The sequence below is a fragment of the Apaloderma vittatum genome, unplaced genomic scaffold (assembly GCF_000703405.1).
Source record: "Apaloderma vittatum isolate BGI_N311 unplaced genomic scaffold, ASM70340v1 scaffold24007, whole genome shotgun sequence".
NCBI lineage: Eukaryota > Metazoa > Chordata > Aves > Trogoniformes > Trogonidae > Apaloderma > Apaloderma vittatum.
In genome coordinates this window covers 36653-56680 of record NW_009726123.1, presented here as the reverse complement: position 1 = coordinate 56680, position 20028 = coordinate 36653, and the positions used below count along the sequence as shown (strand labels likewise).

General features: G+C 43.9%; 2 protein-coding genes across 2 annotated transcripts in view; one reads left to right on the top strand and one right to left on the bottom strand.

The window, feature by feature from the left end:
- The first annotated feature begins 902 nt into the window (after positions 1–902).
- On the top strand, positions 903–8056 carry LOC104276747 (chromosome unknown open reading frame, human C2orf44). The gene is made up of 3 exons (XM_009873170.1): positions 903–2756; positions 5453–5570; positions 7785–8056. The coding sequence occupies exons 1-3, from the start codon at positions 903–905 to the stop codon at positions 8054–8056; spliced, it is 2244 nt and encodes a 747-aa protein (XP_009871472.1).
- Positions 8057–19528: 11472 nt separating this feature from the next.
- Positions 19529–20028, bottom strand: part of MFSD2B (major facilitator superfamily domain containing 2B) — a gene marked incomplete at its 5' end in the record, with an annotated part of 32600 nt that continues 32100 nt past the window's right edge. Inside the window, 1 exon segment of the mRNA XM_009873172.1 lies at positions 19529–19586. Within this exon segment, the coding sequence (XP_009871474.1) occupies positions 19529–19586 (58 nt within the window).

The following is a 20028-nucleotide window of genomic DNA, read 5'->3' as shown; positions in this document are numbered from 1 at the left end:
CCAAAATTATTGCAGATTATTTTTTTCAAAAAGCATTGGAAAATATATGTATGTTTTTCCATGGATATTCAGGTATGTGGAGATTCCAGCCTGCAGGCGTTGTCAGCTGCCTACCGCTTTCATCTCTTCTATGCAACAAACAGTAGTGAGCTACAAGGTGGTTTCCAAACCTTGATAAAAAGGAGCTGAGTCACTTAGGAAAATAAAAAAAAAATAAAAATCACTACCTTAAAGGATGTTGAAGATTGTGAGTCATTCGTGTGCTATCATGCTATGGCTCGTGGCATATGGGTCTGTGTTCTAAGTTCTTTTAAAGCCTTTTCTCATTTGTTTCCTTAGAAAAACCTGCTTTGATCCTAACTTTCTTCAAAATTGCAGTTGCTTTTTTAGAAGAGCTTCTGGAATAGTTATACAAATGCCTTGTTCTGACCCATTTAATTCAGGATCGTATTTATTGGTAATACTTTAATGCTTGGTTATACTTGTAAGGGATTAGTTTAACTGATCACAAATGGTCCTTGAAGCTGAGAGTCAAAGGCGATATTTTGAAAATTTTAAATATTGAAGTAATTCAAAAAATACTCGGAGAAGCAGCAACGTGTTGATTAGGATGAAAGGACTGATCTCGTGATGAAGATGTAGGAGGCTAAACCTATGTAAACAGCAAAGTTTCTTTCTCTTAAAATTGCATTTCACTGTGGAAACATCATAAACAAAAAATTCTAGGGCTGGGGATGAACCACAGCTGAACATTATGTGCATATTGACTTCCCTGGAAGGAAGAGTTCACACTGGCAGGGTCACGAGCTAAATAACTGTGCAGGTATTGTCCTCTATCCTCAACAATAACTTTTTTTTTTCCTTTTCCTTCTAATTTTTGTAGATGTCTCACATTAAAAATCATGGAACTAGGAAAGGCGAAGCTGCTGAGAACGGGCCTTAATGCCTTGTACCAAGCGATTCACCCTGTGCATGGTATTGCCTGGACAGATGGGAAACAGGTGATACTAACTTCTTTACACCTTCATAATGGAGAACCAAAATTTGGCGACTCGAGCGTTGTCGGTCAGTTCGAACATGTCCACGGACTCTACTGGGGCCCGTGTCCCCCTGAAGCCCCGGCTCTGCTGGCTGTTCAGCACAAAAAGCACATCACCATTTGGCAGCTCTGTTTTAACGGCGCAGAAAGAAATAAACTCTTGGTTTCTCAGATCTGCGACATCAGCGAGCCGTTTCCAGTGCTGCCCCAAGGCTGCGTGTGGCATCCCAAGAAGGAGATCTTGGCCGTGCTGACGACGCGGGATGCCTCGGTCCTGCACTCCGTTCATCTCAACAACTCCAGAATTAAAGCAGATATCAAAGGCAGCGGCCTCATCCACTGCGCTTGTTGGACGAAGGAAGGCAGTCGCTTAGTCGTGGGAGTAGGCAGCGCCCTTCATTCTTACATTTGGGACGACGCTCAGAAAACACTAAACGCGTGTTCCTTTTGCCCAGTTTTTGACGTGGGAGGCTACATCTGTGCTGTGGAAGCTACTCTGAGTTTCCAAATTGCTGTCGCCACTGAGCTGCCTCTAGACAAGATCTGTGGCTTGAACGCTGGCGTCGCGTTTGAAGTTCCTGCGAGCGTCGAAACAGAGTCCTTCCTCTCGCAGTCCAGCTTAGGCGGTGAGGAAGAGTATTCCATGGATGGGGGGAAGAAGTCGCTGGACTCTGAGAAGCCCTCGTCTGTCGTTACATCTCCTGTGGACCTAACGCACCTACTTTCTAGCAAGCAGGGTGCTGATTCCAGTCCTCTTCTTCATCTGAGGCCCAAGGACTACCTTACGGGAAGTGGCCAAGATTCTTCACATCTCATCTTGGTGACTTTTGAAAAAAAGGTTACCTCTACCAAAAAAGTTAGCATCCCAGGCATTTTGGTTCCTGATATAATGGCTTTTGACCCCAAAACTCAAACTGTATCTGTTGCCTCCAACACTTGTAACATCATTTTAGTCTATTCACTGACTTCATCCAATTTACCCAATATTCAACAAATTCAGCTAGAGAAAAATGAGAAGCCAAAGGGTTTGTGCTTCTTGACCAACAAATTGTTACTGATATTGGTTGGAAAACAGAAATTCTCTGACCCTGCATTTCTTCCCTCTTCGAGATCAGACAAATACATGATCCGATTGATGATTAAGGAACTAATACTTGAAATGGCTTCAACATCTACACCAGCTAGTGGGAGCTCCAATCTGAACCTCTCAAACGTACCTCATGATCTCTTTACAGATGTTCACCCTCTCAGCCGTGGACTCCTGATACCGGATCGTGCTGCCATTCCATCCCCTACGAGCAGAAGGAAACTCATTGAAGAAATTAAGAGTCCAGGTTATGAACAAAGCTTGTTGTTGAATGACCTCAAAGATAAAAAGATTTCCATGAATTTTCCTCCAGCTGTTGAGTCTCTCAATGCCGAACCAGTTAATCAGACTGTGGCGCTCTCTGCCCCATCACTGGTGTTTTCTAACAGGCCAACTTCTCCGAAGAGGCAGGTAGATGCAGCTTCCAAAATACCAAATTCTTACAAGAATAACCTATTCAGTGAAAAGGAGGCGAGTTACTTTTTGAAAAACGTAGAAAAACTGTCCGGTAACTTCACAGAATTACAGCAGCATCTCTGTGAATTAACGGAGCTGTTAAAATTCGGTAAGAGGAATCTTTCACCGTACCCATCTTCGCAGGAGCCCTCGTTTGTTACCATCACCTGCCAGGTAATATCAGTACCAGAAACCTTAATGGTAAAATCTGTTTACGGATGTGTGTTCTCTGTACAGACTGAAAACCCGAACTCTGGTCAGATTGTGCGTGGGAGGGACAACACCCTACAAGTGTTTAGTGCCCGCGAATTCGGTGAGGAGGAGTGATCTCGCTGCGTGCAGGTGAATCCGGAAGGATTCTTATTTAGACTTGGGTAGGCTTTACATAAGCCTGGCTTGTTGTTGTCATCCTTCTTCCCTGCTCTTCCTGTAACTGGATCTCAGACCCTATATACATTTCTTTTAAAACTCCATACTTCTGTTTTTCTCTGATGTGAGGTATAATGAGGGAAACACTCCAGGTAATTTTTTTTAAACTAAACTTCAACTAACATATCTAAAACTATCGCCTTTTCAGATGGATACTGCAGTAGTGCTTTCATTCTGTCTGTACCAGTGGTAAAAGTGGAGTATTTCTGGGGAAGAAAAGACATTGTCATCTAATGGGCAATAGGATTAGATTTACCTCCTGTTCCTTCATGTGGGACTGATGTTACAAGTCCCATTACTCCTCAGGCTTTCGGTGTTTTTAAAGCGATGTAATACTGGGGAGCGTGCAGCCCCCTGTCCCCACCTTGTGCCGGGCTGAGCTCGCTGGCTCTGCTCCAGGCAGGTGCTCCCTTCTCCTGCACAGAGGCTGGTGGGACTCCAGAGAACCCACATGGGACAGTTCATCTGCAGAATTAAGGACTTATGTGAAGATCTAGGAGGATAATGTTTTTCCCAGGTGACTTCTAGGGGTTTCTGTCTCCTGTCCTCCCATGAGAACAACTAAAATAATGGAGACAGATGAAAAAGAGAAAAATGCTTTGGCTCGGAAACTGGAATGTTGCTAATTAATATTGAGAGCACCATCCAAGAAAGAAAGAGACCCTTAGGGACACAATAGATAATTCCACTAACGGAGCTTAAGAATAGATTTAAAATGAAATTTCATGTGAAAGACATTTTCCCTGGCTGAAAGAAGGCACTTCTAAATCTCATGCTAGAAAGCATTACCCAGTTACTGAAACATGGCACAAACCTGCTCGGTCTCTTCTAGAATTCAGATTAATAAAGCTCAGTCAATATTCAAAGTCATTTAAACTGCAATTTCCCTTTCAATAAGCTCTCACTTTTCAGCTTTATTATTGCAAAAAATTATTCTCAACTTCAGTAGCATTGAACTCTTAGGTCCTAGATTATCTATTATCTATTATAGTCCCTCACTTTCTTCACTGTTTCCTATCATAAACATGTACTAAGTCTAATTTTTTCTAGCTCTCTTAAATCTTAATTATATATGGGGCATAACTCTGAAAAGTGAAGGTTTCCCTCAGCAAGTCTGGTGTTCTCATTTGTCGGAGGTGTTTGTTTAGAAGCTGCTTTAATTTGAGGTAGCACAAATGTTTGTTAAGGTTTTATATTCAGATCTCTCTTTACACAGAGTTTGAAACCGTATTATGTATCGGCTTGTCTTGGTGTTCTGAGAACTAGAAAAGCTACGCTTGCATGAGGGGTGCTTCACAAATTAAAGTAATGCCGTGATTTTACCTCCATATTTTGATGAGTGCTGATTAGTGGCAAGAAAAGCACTTAAATTATGAATTCCGAGTGACGTGGGCAAGTCTGGCAGAAAATGCTGCATTTTAACTTTAGTGAGAGAATATTTGATTCAGAAATCGTTAATGGGCGAACCGGGATCCTTACCTCATGTGCTGAGCCGTGATCATTTCTCTGTTGCCCAAGTCACTTGCTGTATTTTACAAAAAATATCGAGGAAACCCAAAATGTTTCCAAGAAGCAGCGTCTTTGGGACTTTATTGGTGGAAGGAGGCAAAGAGCATCTGTGCGCCTCCAGCCTCCCTTCTGCCACACACCCTCCCTTCTGCCACACACCCTCCCTTCTGCCACACACCCTCCCTTCTGCCACACACCCTCCCTGCGCATGGACAGGTCCCTCCACGGCACAGAGAAGGAGTCGGGATCTACTTGATGGTGTTTTTGGCGTGACCCAGAGGTGTTATCAGGGCTTCCCTGGGAAGTGGTGTGGTTCTGAGAGTTTTATCCTACGCTAAGACAGAGAGAGTAGTTTCCATCTTTCACAGAGTTTCGACAATGCTTTGTTCTGCCCCGTGGGGGATGTTCTTCAAAGACACCTTTTGGATTTTAAGGCTTTGGGGCAGTGATGGTCAAAGGTAAGACACATGAGCCCTGCTGATTGGTTAGTCCCGTCCTCATCCCAGCTGTTCATGGGCAGGGAGTTCTCGCCTCTTCTGAAGTTGTGGATCAGAGAGGGGGAAGGATGGAAAACCTGCAGCTTTACAGACTCCCCAGGACAACGTCCCTCACAGGTAGCAGGATGAGAGTCAGGGCCGCGCTGTGGCTGAGGATCGTGCTTTCTTCAGCAGCAGCGTGCGATTTGCTCTCCTGTCGTCGTGACACGTGCTGAATGAGCGCCGTTACTTGCTGTCGCTCACCAGTCAGCCCTTTGAGAGCAGAGACTTAAAAATACAAATCTTGCAAATAGTTCTGAATGAATGTAGCATTTGCCTTTCTGCAAGTGCTGTTGTTGACAGTCTGTCTGAGATCCTGTTTTGATTAATGCCATTTTGACATCTCTGCTTAAATATACATCACGGTGTCTAATGATTCTTTTCTTGAATTTACAGAAGCAGCTTTCCAGAAGCGATTCAGATGAAAGACGAGCCGTTATTCTTTGTGGTGGTAAACTCCGTCTAAATGTAGTGCAGCAGATATTCAATCTCTCTCTTGTGGAAATGCAACACGGTATGTTGTCCTTATCCAATACTAAAAACGTTTTTGCGACATTCTCAGTGAGCAACAGCAACGTGTCTAATCCCATCTGCAAAACAACCCAACAAGGAATAAATAATGGAATATTATTAATAAAAGTTTGTTCATTTGTTTTATAACATAAAGATTCTTCTCTGGGCTTTTACTGAGAAGAATCTTTACGTTGCTCTTTTTTTATTTCTTTTTTTTTGGTGAACTTTTACAAGTTAACACCCCCTTATCAAATAGCTAGTTATACAGGGAAATTACTGTCACCCAGTATCTTATTTATGTTTTCAGCTATTCTGAATAGAGAAATCTGAGTGGTGAGGAGGTTAAGGTTGACTGCTGGGTTTGGAATACAGTTTTTTTATATTTTAATTTGTAGTTCCAGCATCTGATCTCCTTTAAGAAAAGTAGCTCTAAAAATTTTAGCAGTGCATTTCTCTTCAGTTTTTGCGGTGAAGGATACCTTTCTTATTGCAGGGGAATTCTCGGCTGTGACCTGTTCATCCTTATTTGTCACCTGCAAGTGTCTTACTTTTGGCAAAGGTAGAAAACATGTATTTGGAATACGGCTCCCTCACTACTACAGATATTCTCTTTACTCTGTTCCAGCTGCTTGCCTGCCGTGTCTGCTGCCTCCCTCCTTGCACATTATTGAGCAGCTATTCCAAAGCCTTAAGGGTGTTCTTAGGGTTGTGCAAGTATTTTCTTTAAGTAGTTGTTTGAATATGTTTACAGTTCCACTTTTTACAAAAGTGTCCACTGATAGGACAAGGGGAAGTGGATTTAAGTTAAAGATATTTAGATTTGGTCTTAAGGAAAAATTTGTATGAGGGTGGCAAGACTGGAATAAATTGTCCAGAGCAGTTTTGGATGTCCCTTCGCTTGAGGCGTTCAAGGCCAGGTTGGATGAGGCCTTGAGTAGCCTGGTCTAGTTGAGAGGCGTCCCTGCCCGTGACAGGGAGGTTGGATTAGATGATCTCTAAGGTCCCTTCCAGCCTGGGCCAGTCTATAATTTCAATACCTGGATAAATCCACAGTCAGGTAATTCGCTAGCGATCGAATCTTGAAAAGGTTCTTACCACTATTTTATGCTAGTTTGGCAGTTGTCCTGTTGCAGGAGCAGGTACCCGTGCCGGAACACTCAAAAACTATTTTAATAATGTTGTGGCACAACTCGGAAACGCATGAGATAGCCAGCAGTAACAGTAGGGTGGTTTGTAGATACCCATCTCTTTAATTTTTTAGAGTGGAAATTTATTTTGAGCTACGTCATGAACAATATCTGGCGAGAAATGTGCCCCCATTACCTGCGTTAGTTTCGACTTCTCATAAACTCAACAGAAGTGGTTGCTCAGGAGTGAGTAATCATAGAATTGTGGAATCATTAAGGTCAGAAAAGACCTCTAAGATCATCAGGTCCAACTGTCATGCATACAGCTACCCTTAAAGTTTTGTCCAAGTGACACACGAAGCCAAGAGATTAGAGGGTTGCCTGCTTTTAAGCGACAATCTTCTCATGACCTTGCTTGTTATGTGAAGTTACATAACGTAAATTTACAAACAGATGGAAATGTTTCTCTGAATTCCCTCAACCCCCACAAGCTCTCTTTTATTTCTTCTTTAACTCAATGGATACAAATATGAAAATCTTCTGGTTTATATGAATGGGTAGAAGTCATTGTTTTGGATTTGGTAAACGGTTTCAAATTGTAAAAATAACACTAATGATGATGTGAAGTCAAATTTATTTGAATTAGTTATATTGAAATTACATATTAGAAGCAGTTTCTAAATTGCTTTTATGATTTTGTCATTTAATTTAATAAATCTTTTTACAGTGTCTGCACAACTTAATCACTGTGATATAGCTTACAAACACCTAATTAAAACCCAGTCTGGATGCTTATGAATTCGGTTCAGAATTTCATTCCTCCTCCTTGTTTGAGGCGTGCATTTATTATGGTCTTGTCTCTTGGTCGTGAAATTGGTCAGGAAGCTGTTTCACGTGGTTGTTAACGGTCCTTTCTTTTTGAGATTATACAACCTGTATCTCCCCAAACGTTTTTGTTTCTAGAAAAACTACATAAACATATAGAATTTTATTTTTGATAAGCTAAATTTTAGAAGACATAAGTTTTGTGCCTTAAACGTACCAAATCAGGGGAAAATTTACAAACAGGCATTTCTGTGTCGTCACAGGTTCGTCTTGGATTGTTCTCACGGCGGACAGCGAGGGCTTCGTTCCGTTACTGTTCACACCCACGCAGGAGATAGTCGTCAGAGATGCCAGCACGAAAGGCTACAGCGCCTGCTCTTCCAAAACTTTGGACATCATCAGTTCCACAGAAGGGTGTAGACCCACTTCTTCCGAAAGTCTGGATATCACGAGTTCTTTGGAAGTCCTCAGAGACTGCTCCTCCCAGGCTTTAGACAGCAGCAGTCCTTCAGAACAGCCCAGCAGTGAAATGTAGGTTTTGGCAGTGATTCTGTAATGCCTGTCTTACAGTGGGAGACTTTTAAACTGACTGTATAAGACTGCAGATTCCAGACAACAGTCTGTCTCACATCTCTGCTGGGTTTCCATAATTTTTTTGTTGCATATCACTGTAAATTATTTATTTGATTCTTGGAAACATTAACTTTTTTTTATACTGAGCAACGTTTTTTAAATATACCTCTTGCGGTACAGACCAGATCTTTATCAGTGGCTGAAAACACATGTTTTTACAAGCTTCCGAGCTGATGTTTCCATCTTGATCTTTGATATGTTGGTGGTTTTAGGTGATAGTAAACTTGCACAATAGAGAAATTTGTGTAAACGCTGTGGTGTTGTTTCCTCACTTCTGTCAAAGCCTGAAATATTACACTGTCGTGATTTAGGAATACTGTAGTAGAATTAGATGTGATTTCACACTGGTGTTACTAAGAGTGTAGTTTAGGTGGAGGGAGTTTGGAAGAAGGTGTGCCCATGTGGAATATCCGTGGTGTGTAGAAACAAGACCCTTTTCCCCTCCTGTGCCCACTGATCACACCTCTCTGTGCTTGCTGCTCTGGGGGAGCTGGGGAAGTGGCTCTCCCGTGTGTCAGCTCGTGTGGAGGGTTGAGCCCAGCTGCTCGTGTGCTGCCCTGTGCAGGACCACAGAGAGAGTTGGAAGGAAGAAAGCAAGAAGGATTCATGGGTTGAGTTAAAGACAGTGTAGCAGGTAAAACAGAAGCAAAAACAGTGAAGTGAAGTGAGTTTAGTCAGTACATCCGGGAGAAGAGGAGGCTGAGAGGAGACCTTACGGCTGTCGATGAGTAGCCAAAGGGTGGGTGCAGGCAGGATGAAACTGGACTTTTGCCAGCAGTGCCCAGTGGGTGGGCAAGGGGCAATGGGCACAAACTGGAACACAGAGACTTCTTTTTAAATAAGGGGAAAAACTTTATTGTGAGGGTGACAGAGCACTGGAACAGGGAGGTTGTGGAGTCTCTTGAGGCTTTCAAACCCCCCCTGGATGCAATCCTGTGTGATGTGCTCTAGGCGATCCTGCTTTAGCAGGGTGGTTGGATTAGATGATCTCTAGAGAGCCCCTCCAACTCCAATGACTGATTCTGTCCCTTCAGCAGGCACATGTCCAGCGGCTTGTGGGAAAGCAAGGCTTCATCATGAGACAGGGACCTGCTGGAGAGAGTCCAACGGAGAGCTACAAGGATGATTAAGGGACTTGAACATCTCTCCTGTGAAGAGAGACTGAGAGACCTGGGGCTGTTCAGCCTTGAAAGGAGACGGCTCAGAGGGGACCTTATTAATGTATAGAACTATCTGAGGGGTGGGTGTCAAGGGGAAGGGGACAATCTCTTCTCAGTGGTGCCCAGCAATAGAACGAGAAATAATGGGTTTAAGTTAGAACACGGGAAGTTCCACCTCAACATGAGGAGAAACTTCTTCCCTGTGAGGGTGCTGGAGCCCTGGCCCAGGCTGCCCAGAGAGGGTGTGGAGTCTCCTGCTCTGGAGACTTTCAAACCCCGCCTGGACACGTTCCTGTGTGGCTGCCCTGGGGGATCCTGCTCTGGCAGGGCGGTTGGATCTCTAGAGGTCTCTTCCAACCCTGAACATTCTATGATTCTGTGATTCTATGTGTAACAGTTGTTGGGAAAACAAGTGCCGTAACACTGAATGTCCTCCCTTTTTGCCTTTTTTGCAATTCCTGTTGCTGAGCACGATGCCCCTCCCCCAGCTTCTTGGGCATCCCTCACCTCCTTGCTGGTGAGACAGAGCAGGAAAAGGAGGAAGCCTTGGTGCTGTGCAAGCGTCGCTCAGCGAGAGCCACAGCGGGAGCGGTGTGCGGTCAGCACCGCTTCAGTCCCAAAACCACAGCAACACACGGGTGCTACAAAGAAAACCAACTGGATCTCAGCCAGACCCAGCACATGGTTCTATAACTTTAGTTACATTTGAATAACTAAACGATTGCTGGCTGGTATTTCTGCACATCTCTCGTCTTCCTATTGAAGTTTTTCCTATTACCTTTGAAACAATACTGTTAATGTTGCCTTCACTATATCTGTTTTAACTTTCTCACATGCTGAGCAGGCAGAAGGGAAGTCCAATAACCCAGCACCTTGAGAACAACCAATCTAAAGGCTGACAGAAGAAAATGTTCTGTGGGCATTTGTAGTGACAGAGAGAGAAAAGGCAAAGGTGAAATTTAGAAAATGGAACGCATTTATGGATTGCAGCACTAAAGAAAAGACGGTAATCCAAGATTGCTACCCGTGAAACTAAAGCATGATAACATTAAGCAGTTTATCAGGCTTTCGCAGTGGCACTTACTGCGTGAGAAGGAATCAAGGGATAAGATTGTAGAATTGGAGCTGCTGTCTCAGGACTAATATAATCTCTTTTTTTTTTTTTAATTGCTTGTTTGGAAATTTAGCCAGTGTCCAAAAAATCATTTGTCCACAAAATACGCTATTAAAGATACAACATTAATGCAAGCTATGAGGAGCGCTCTGCGTTGTGTGGAGCAACTAGAAGCTAACAGCTTTTGATGAAAGGCGGAGCAGGAAAACAGGTAAAATAATTTGGTGACCGTGGGCTTCATCCTGTACGTAACAAGCACCTGTTCTCGGTGTCACTGTTTGATCAGGGGGTGCTCCACGCTCACCGTTGCTGAGTGCCTTGAATTGCACGTGCCTCAAACGCTGCTTCTGTAAGTTTGTCGTGCAGCCAAACAGTGTATAAAAATTAGCTCCTTCTTTTTGGAATGAGTTCCTATCTGTATTATTTCTAGACGGGCGCAAGGCAGTGTGTCCCACCAGGAGCGTGCTCAGTCTCGGGTCGCAGCAGGCCATTTGCAGGGTTTTTCCAGCTCCCCAGGGGAGCCCCAGGAACCACCCGCACACAGGGCACGGCAATGAGAGCAGACACAAGCAAGTGCACGTCAGCCACTAAAAGCTGTCAATAGTTCGGTCAGGACATTGCACCAGTTCGTCATGGTGTGCTGTGTGCCTGTGGACAAATACTGCATTTGAAATATAACCCCAGGTATCACAGAAGAGTTAAATCCTTACATTAAGAGAATTGCTTATTTCTAGTCAAGAAATCCTCTCTAAACCTATGAGCTGGTCTGCACCAAAGCTGAACATGAAACAAAGGCCCAAATCATTCAAGATGCATCAAGCATAATACCAATGGTAGAGAGAATTTACTTTTCAGTGCTGAAAACTTCAGAGAAGAATGTGCAAGCAGTTGGAACTCACCACGCTCTAACACAGGGCACTGAGGGCAGGAACTAACAGAATCTGCAAATGAAGGCGGTTGCTCACTTGGTGAGACACCACTGATAAACCAACTACTTTTTCTATTTGAGCTGCACTGTCATATGGGTTAATAACAACCTTTTGTATAGATTATATGAGGTGTAATGCTACAGTTCATTATTTATTAGTAAGTTTAGTGGGATAACCAGCTACTTCTTCCAGACAGGTCATCAGAAAAGATTACATTAAACACCCCTCACCCCCAAAAACCTTAAATATTTTAAACTTTATTTTAATTAACACGCTTACCTAAAAAAAAGATTAAAGAAACTAGTGCAAAACTGATTAAAGCCCTTACCTTACTCATGTGCATTATTATTTAGAATCATAGAATCATGGAATGTTTGGGGTTGGAAGGGACCTCGAAAGATCGTCTAGTCCAGCCCCTCTGCCAGAGAAGGATCCCCTAGGGCAGCCACACAGGAGGGTGTCCAGGCGGGGTTTGAAAGTCTCCAGAGCAGGAGACTCCACACCCTCTCTGGGCAGCCTGGCCCAGGGCTCTGTCACCCTCACAGTGAAGGAGTTTCTCCTCATGTTGAGGTGGAACTTCCCGTGTTTCTATTTACCTTCAGGACAACCTCAGGCTCACTGCTGCTGTGTGAAAACATGAGCTCTGGGAGTTGCATTTGAAGTGGAATTCCTAATTTACCCGGTTTTAAGTCTTTTCCTGAGCTTCGTTGTCATCGTGGCCGATTTCCCTGTGTCCACAGTTGTAGATGTTACAAGTTGATACCATGACCACGAGGAACAGTTTGTGTGATGTACGTAACTTGGGGTGGGGACATGTACACATCAGACATAAAATAGCACTTGCTGGGATTTCCCTTGTGAAGAGAGAGATGTTGTCACACTCAGATTTATGCCCAGAAATGCACAGCTAATGTTTTTCAAAATCACGTTGATGAAACATTGTTACAATTCTTATTTTCATATACTGACATTTCATTTCATTTCGTTTCCCTTTACTGAAACTTCTGATGGTTTGTGAGTGGCTGTGAGTGTTTGTGAGTGGCTGTGAGTGGCTTTGTCCGTCCAAAGAAAGCCTGTGCTCTTGGTGCCTTTGAAAAAAATAAAACCTTAAATTAGTTTTTTCATCTCAAATCAGACTTTGATTTTGTGTACAACCTCCCAAAACTTTAAAAGATGAATTTGTGTTCATAAACTAGGTAATAATGTGAATGTTCTTTTATCCATTTACCCTCTACCTGAGTCCTCTGGCTGCTGACGAGCACTAAGTTGGAGAATAAAGTAATGGTACTGAAAACTTGCCATAGTTTTTAAGCGATAATTTGAAGCCTTGAGGGATGACGTCTTCCTTACGTGCCAGCTGTCCTCAGGGCAGCTTTGTTGGTGGCTCTGCTGGGAACCTCTACTAGAAGTTTCTCACAGTAACACGAGACTCCATTGCCGTGGCCACTAAGTGGTCCCAGAGAAGCTGCAGTAAAAATGGACTCAGTTGCATAGAGATTTTCCTTCAGTTTTTTTTAAAAATCACTTTTTCGGTTTTTAGGAAAATAAACGCTTTCTTAGGTTTCTGAAATTCATCTCGGATGGCTTTATATACTTACTGTCAGCACTTCTTGTTTTTCTTTTTTTTTCCTCCCTATTTTTTATTGCAATCTTATTAGCAAGGGGTAAGGAAAGGGAAGAAAGGTAAAACCACAAAGCCCAGTGGCAACCGCTACGCAAACCAGTAGATGACACATCATCCCCTCCAAAGATCTCTGGCTCTTCCATTCTGCAGAAGGCAAGCACACAACACTAAGTAAATGGCTTCTAACAACCAGGCATCAGAGACAGGAAAAAAATTCAAAGCTTCTTGAAGCCAGAAACCTTAAAAATCAAGTAGAGCTTCTGCTGCTGAAGTCCCACCATGTTTCATTGCTTCATCCCCAGCAGGAGTGTTACACTTCAGGAGCAAATTAAATCATTCATCCTCAGCTGCCAGCTGTGAGTTGCAGAGAGGTACAGGAGCAAGCTGGAAAGTGAGGGGTTTTCCCCTCCCCCCTCTGTCTTATTTCTTCTCATGTGGACAGGTGCTGTGTTTCCTTTATCTCTAAAAGCTCCTTTTTTTTTTTTTTCACGCAGTGGGATTCCAGCCCTAGCTGGTGGTGGGAAGAATTACCTTCCAGTAGCAGTCCATGCCCAATACACAGTGGCTTTGATGGATTAAACCTGTTGCCTGCTCTGTCCCTGGTTTATATCATGAGACCCAAGTCCCTTTTACCTAATTAGTCTTTATTACTTCTCCAGGGATATCCGGCACTTGGAGGACCATGAGCAAACACGAGTGGGGGCCACAGGCACACTGGCGTTCGCTCAGTGCCACCACTGACTATTCTGAAATTATGTCCAGTTTCAATTAATTTTTGGATTAACTCAGACTGCCCTGTCTCAGTTCTGGCTTCCTTGTGCAGTTCCTTTTACTTGGGTAGGCAACAAGTCCACCACTGTCTGCTGGCAACCAGAGAGTATGCAGTGGGCTCTGAAAAGAGAGGTGAAGGAAAACAAAGGCTGAACTCTGGTTCTCTTTGTGTTTCCAGGACAAGAGGAAATGGCCTGAAGTTGCACCATGGAGAGTTAAAATGGGTATATCAGGCAAAAATTTTTCACAGAAAGGGTTGTCAAGCATGGGAACAGGCTGCCCAGGGAAGTGGTGGAGTCACCATTCCCAGAGGTGTTTAAAAGACGTGTAGATGTGTTGACATGGTTTAGTGGTGGACCAGGCAGTGCCAGGTTAGTGGACAGACTAGATGACAGAAACAATTCTATGATTCTTGTGTGAGACCCTTGTGCACTACACCCCACACTCCCCTACTGGTCCTTATTTAGAGTGGGTCTGTCAGGCACTTCCGAACTGGCTCGTTACTGCCTGCCGACACCAAGCCTGCCATCAGTGCTCACAGCAGCGGGACCAAAACACGTTCCCTTCTATGCTGTGACACGGAGAAGGCCAACATCCCAGCATGTTTTCTGACTGGGCTCTCTGTTAAGCTACTCATTATTTCAGTTGTATAGTCAGAATAATTAAGATACATATTTCTTGGCTTTTATAGCATTGCTCCTGCCAACCATCCATTTCCCAGAGAAGCCTCCAGCACCGAAATCCCACCCTCTTTCCTCTAGTCCCTGGTCATCTCTTGAGTCAAGTTGCTGCTTCTTTCATTGATCTGCTTTTATATGAACAGTGGCTCAGGGAGGGAATCAGACAGGGACAAAACAAGTGTGGGAATATGTGGTTACCAGAAAGTATTAACTGGTCCTCTGAGTCTCCTCCGCTCTGCATATGGCATTGGGGTCTCCACATCCAACATATTTCCACCCAGCTATCGACGCCAAGCCAAGAGCCCTTGGCAGAGGATTGCAGGGTCTTTGCTCTTTGTTCACCCCAATGAATTCTGTCTGATTTGGACAGAAACTTCGCAGTCCTTGTAAACCTGCTTCCATCATCTCGGTGACAAGCTGGAGGCCTGAGCTGGCTTTTGGCAGGTGAAAAAATCCTCTAGGTAAGTCCTCAGAGATGAAAGCTTATGATAGAGGGCACTAGGGTGTGAAGAAAATCCTGCTGATCCTTTGCAGACTATGGATGATTCCACGCACATCAGCAAAGACGAACTGGCAGGGGATGGGTGCAGGGCCTTGGAAGCGCACCTCCACTGGGTGAACCTGAGGTGACTGTCGGTTCCACAAGGCTTCACCATCTCCAGCAGAGTGCAGCGAAACTGAGGACAGAAAGCTGCAGGGCACAGCTGGAAGTCTAACCTCATTTAGGACAAGAAACAGATCAGAAAATAAGATTTATTTCTGCTTCCGCACTTCTAGAGCAAGCATTCACATTTCCTTAGCATCCAACAGCACTGCTGCTCTCCAGCTGGGGTCAGAGACACAACTGTGCTGCAAAGCATCACAGCTCTAGGACCATTCTCTGTTCTTTGTCCAGCTCCGTGTCCTGCCTGTTTGTGCCTTCAGAGACTCTGATTCTCAGGTGCAACACAGCAAAATGCCTCCAACCTCCTCTGCCTCAGGGACAGAGACATATGATGCTGCCTTGTCTTCCAAATGAAGCGTTAGCATCTGTTTTATGCAGCAGATTTAGTGCCTAATGTTGTGCAACCTCTCTGATTTCATACTTTAAGCCCCTAACATACACACATTTTTGTAATCGTAATACTTAGCACTCCTGCTAAATATCTGCACCATGGTCTTGTAGAAAGTTAAGTAAAAAATAAAAAAAAGGAAAAGCATTTAGTGTAGCATGAGAAACCTGTGATCTCAAAAATTGCACAAAAAAACCCCTCTCCCCCTCACTTGCCAGTTGTATGAATCCAACTGTCCTTCCCATCAGTCTAGAAGTTTCAGAAGGAAAACTCTACTGTAACACTTGAAGACTGTGATATGACATTAAAGTGAGGTATGGGATTGACTGCTACACACTAGACTGCTACTGACTGTACCCGACTGCATGAGGCTTTGAGCTAACTTCTCTTCTTCATCTTCAAAGAGCTGAACAACAAACACCAGGTCCTAAAGGACCTGAATTTCCATTAAGGAACCTTCTCCTCTCAAGAAGACGGATTTAATTTTGCATTTTCTATCTACAGTCCAGAAAGGCAAGTAGAAAAGGAGATGAACAAGTGATATTCGGGAACAAACTATGAACCCCCCCAAAAAAGCAGGGTTCAGCTTTAAAACATTGTCTACTTCAACTTTTTTGCTTGGAATGAAGAAGGTGAACAGAGACAAGAGGATGCAGCAGTGATTGAATCTGGCAGCCATTCTTATACGGTGCAGGAGCGACTTAAGGAATTAACACTCAAATCTACAGAGCCCTTCCTGAAAAGCCAGTGACCTGGCACTGACGGTCCAAGCCTTCAGGGCCTCTCTGGGGACAGATGTCCAAGGTGGTACTCACCTCTTCAAGTGGGGACTCAGCACACAAGTGAACTAATCCACCTAAGCCGTAGCGAGTCAGCAAACGCAGGGGCAGACAGGGTACGGCGAGGCGGGAGAACGTGGCTAGCGGGAGACACGGCTGGTGGCGGTGGCTGACAGCAACCCTCTCCTTCAGTGAGGGGGGACAGCGACATGACCCACAGGGAGACCTATCCCCAGCGGTAATGCTCAGGAAGGCAGGATCACCTTGCAAGGTTTCAAAATTATCTTCAGACAAATCACAAGGGAGATGAAACTGGAAGAGAAGACCAGTAACCAGTTCAGCTACTGACTAACCAGCAACCAGCCCATCACAGTAGCTCTGGCTGCCAGCACTAAACCTCAACAAGGGCGAGGAACGGCCTTACGGGCTACTATTGGGTGACACGTAACTCCGTTATCCTTTTCTTTTCTTCGCTTTTTGTGTCAATCCACTTGTTGGAACCGCTTGCGTGCAGGTGGGGAAGCGCTGTCGATGAGGCACCCAGCTGGTTTAATCCCATCTCCCACACTCCTAGGACTCTGTTTGGGTATTACTTGAATGAGAGCCCCTGGGGATTGAACCTGGCCCTCATTACTGCCAATCAGTGCAAGGCAGGAGGTTTACATTAGATTAGCCTTTAATCTGAACGGTTGTCAATATGAGAATCTGCTTCTTTCAGTCACATGTTCTGAACATACAGGAGGCATATGCACCATTGAAAACAAGAAGATGCACAAAGTTCATTCATTTTACAGCACCAACACTGAGCTCTAAAAAAAGAAAATTACAAAACAAATGTTACCCTGAACTTGCTTCTCCGTTCTTTTTACTTACAAAAATACATTCATTTTCTTAACAGAAGTACAACTCTGATAATCAAATAAAATAATAAAATAAAAATACAAAAATACTCTGCTACACACATTTCATGTATAGAAGCTTTCATTTTTTTTTGGCAGTTCCCATTATTGCTACCACATGCAAAGTGAGGACTGAGCACATCTCTGTTAGAGAAAAATCGCTGCCTCTCTGGGGAAAACAGTTTACAATCAACTCCGTTTACCTTGCAAGAGACTGAATTCAGATTGGGGGTTGTGCAACTTAGTGACAACTGCACAATTGATCTAGAAATAATATCTCAAGCCACATTCAGATTAATTCCAATCAACCACAGACAGCAGCTTCTGCAACCCTTGTATCACTGGGCTAAATATTCAGCTTATCTAAACTGACATGGATCCACTGCCTTATAGCTACAGATCTATGGCAACTGAAAACATAACCCATTAAAAAATGTTAACGACCTTTACCAGGACTTCTGGTTGTTTTTCAAGAAGGATATTCAGAAATACACAAATATTACAAAATAAATCCACAAATAGTACAGAATAAATCAACCCCCCAAAACTGTTTTCTATGATGTTTTGGAGATACGTGATATTACTACATCACTCACCTACTTTAAAGTGCAGAAAATCTGCGATTTCGAATTCCAGAGTCAAAACTGTAAACAAGCTTATGGTTTTTATTGTTGTAAACAATATGCTCCAGGCCTACAAATCTCGATTTGTCCAAGAACCGAAACAAAACCACCCAACAAACAAAACAACAGCCTTTCATGTCAATTCAAGAGAAGTCTTAACACAGAGTTAACTCTTACCCACGCACACCCAGAATATATTCTTCAAAGCTCACTCATGATTAAGCATTTTGCTGAATTAGGACCGTTCATTAGGCCTTAGACCTCAAACTCGCCTGAAAAGCTTTCAGCATTAAACTCAACGAGACACTCGGTGGATGCACTGATGTTACTTCAGGCTCTTTCAGCAGAAGCTTTCCCGGTTCCCAGTCCCAGCACCGCGAGTCACTTCCCAGATGGCCCCAAGCGAGTAACTCGTGGTCACTGTCTCCAGAGCCACCTACTGCAAGTGCTCCCGAACAGCAGCACCCAGTCCTCCACAGGCACTTCCAGGGTAAAATAAAGGCACCTTCCCACTGACCCACACGGCGAAGCCAGCGGGCTGGAAATTCGGGTCCTGTATTGTGTTAATGTCTTCAAGGCAAACAAGCCTTCGGCTCTTGGAGTCATCGCTCTCCCCTCCCACTTCAGACACGTCTTCAGAGTTCAGTCCTTTCAGCTTGAGCTTGGAGCCAGCCCCTGTGTGTGCACTCCCTCCAGAAGCAGCCCAGAATGACCAGGTCTGGACTGAAGTGCTCCAGCAAGTGCCTGAGGTGAGCTGTGTCTTTCGTCTACAAAACGTGTCCAGCAGTGTAAATCTATAGTAGAACTGACGTTTCAGTTCATGTCTCTGACTGAAAAAAATCACCACTTAGAAGTCAGGTGTAGCCCCATTATTATAAAACACTGTGTGCAAACGGAGATTTACACAAACGTCACAGCGTCCTGTGAGGCAGAGAGCCTGCACCACCTGAGAATGCGTGAGCATCACAATTACTTAAAGGCCAAGATTTACAGAAAAAAGAATGGTATAGTCCAATTTTTGGAAGGGGCTATTGATTGTGGGTATCCTGAGGGGAGATGTTCATTCTGAAAATGCCATTTTCTGACAAAGATCAGTTTAGAGGTTTCAGAAGCAAGGAAATCCCGTACTGAGAAATAGGGTTCTGTTTAGTATAAAATCTCTAAAGTTAAATTACATCAAAATCTCTTTCAGAAAAACTTTTTGTGAGAAAGTCCTCAAAAAATATCTGCATTAGTGACTTTCTTAATTTCAAAATAAAGTAAATCCCAACCCTGTATGTTGTACTTCAGGGTTCCCAAGTGCTTTTCAAACTCCCTAGTGTGCAGTTTATAGGTAGAGGTTATATTCAAAATCCACTCCAGCCTCTGAGGGCGAAATATACCACGAGCTAAAATTTGGGTGGTGCATCACATCTACACTTTTTTTCCCCTCGACCTACAAGTCTACAATATTTCCTGTTGCAATGAGATCACAGCTTTTCATTAATCATTGAAAATCAAAATTAACCCAAGCCTTCAATAGCTTATATTCCTGAACATTTGTAATGTCTTGGAGCACAGTGCATGGAGTTAGAGATCTATTTTGCATGGCGACGTCTTCTCTCGGTTCCATTATTGACTGTGTCAGAATCATCCTTCATCCTTTTTGATAAAATGCGAGCAGAGAAATGCGCTGGAAGACGCTCACAGAGTTTGTGCACAGGATGTGAGACTGTGTTTGGAAAGTCACTGCATTCAGGGCTTTCAGACCGAGGTGTCCTTTTGGTGGTCATCCAGGTTCTCTGTGCTTTGATGGCTCCTTCTGTTAAAAGCAGAACAAATGATACGTGAACGGACCCCTGGCTTCTCGTGCTAACTAATCCATTTACAGTTTGGCAAATTCAGACAGCTGAGGACCACCAGCGAGGTGGGGCTGTTATGGACAGTGACTGAGGTACCTAAAGACAGGGACCAGTCTCAGCACTGTTCAACATCTTTGCCAGTGACACGGACAACAGCACTGAGTGCATCCTCAGCAAGTTTACCGACGACACCGAGCTGTGTGGTGCTGTGGGCTCACTTGAGGGAAGAGATGCCACCCAGAGGGACCTTGACAGGCTTGAGAAATGGGCCAGTGCAAACTGCATGAGCTTCAACAAGTCAAAGGGCAAGGTCCTGCACCTGGGTTGGGCCAATCCCAGGCACAAACACAAACTGGGCACAGAGTGGGTTGAGAGTAGCCCTGAAGAGAAGGACTTGGGGGT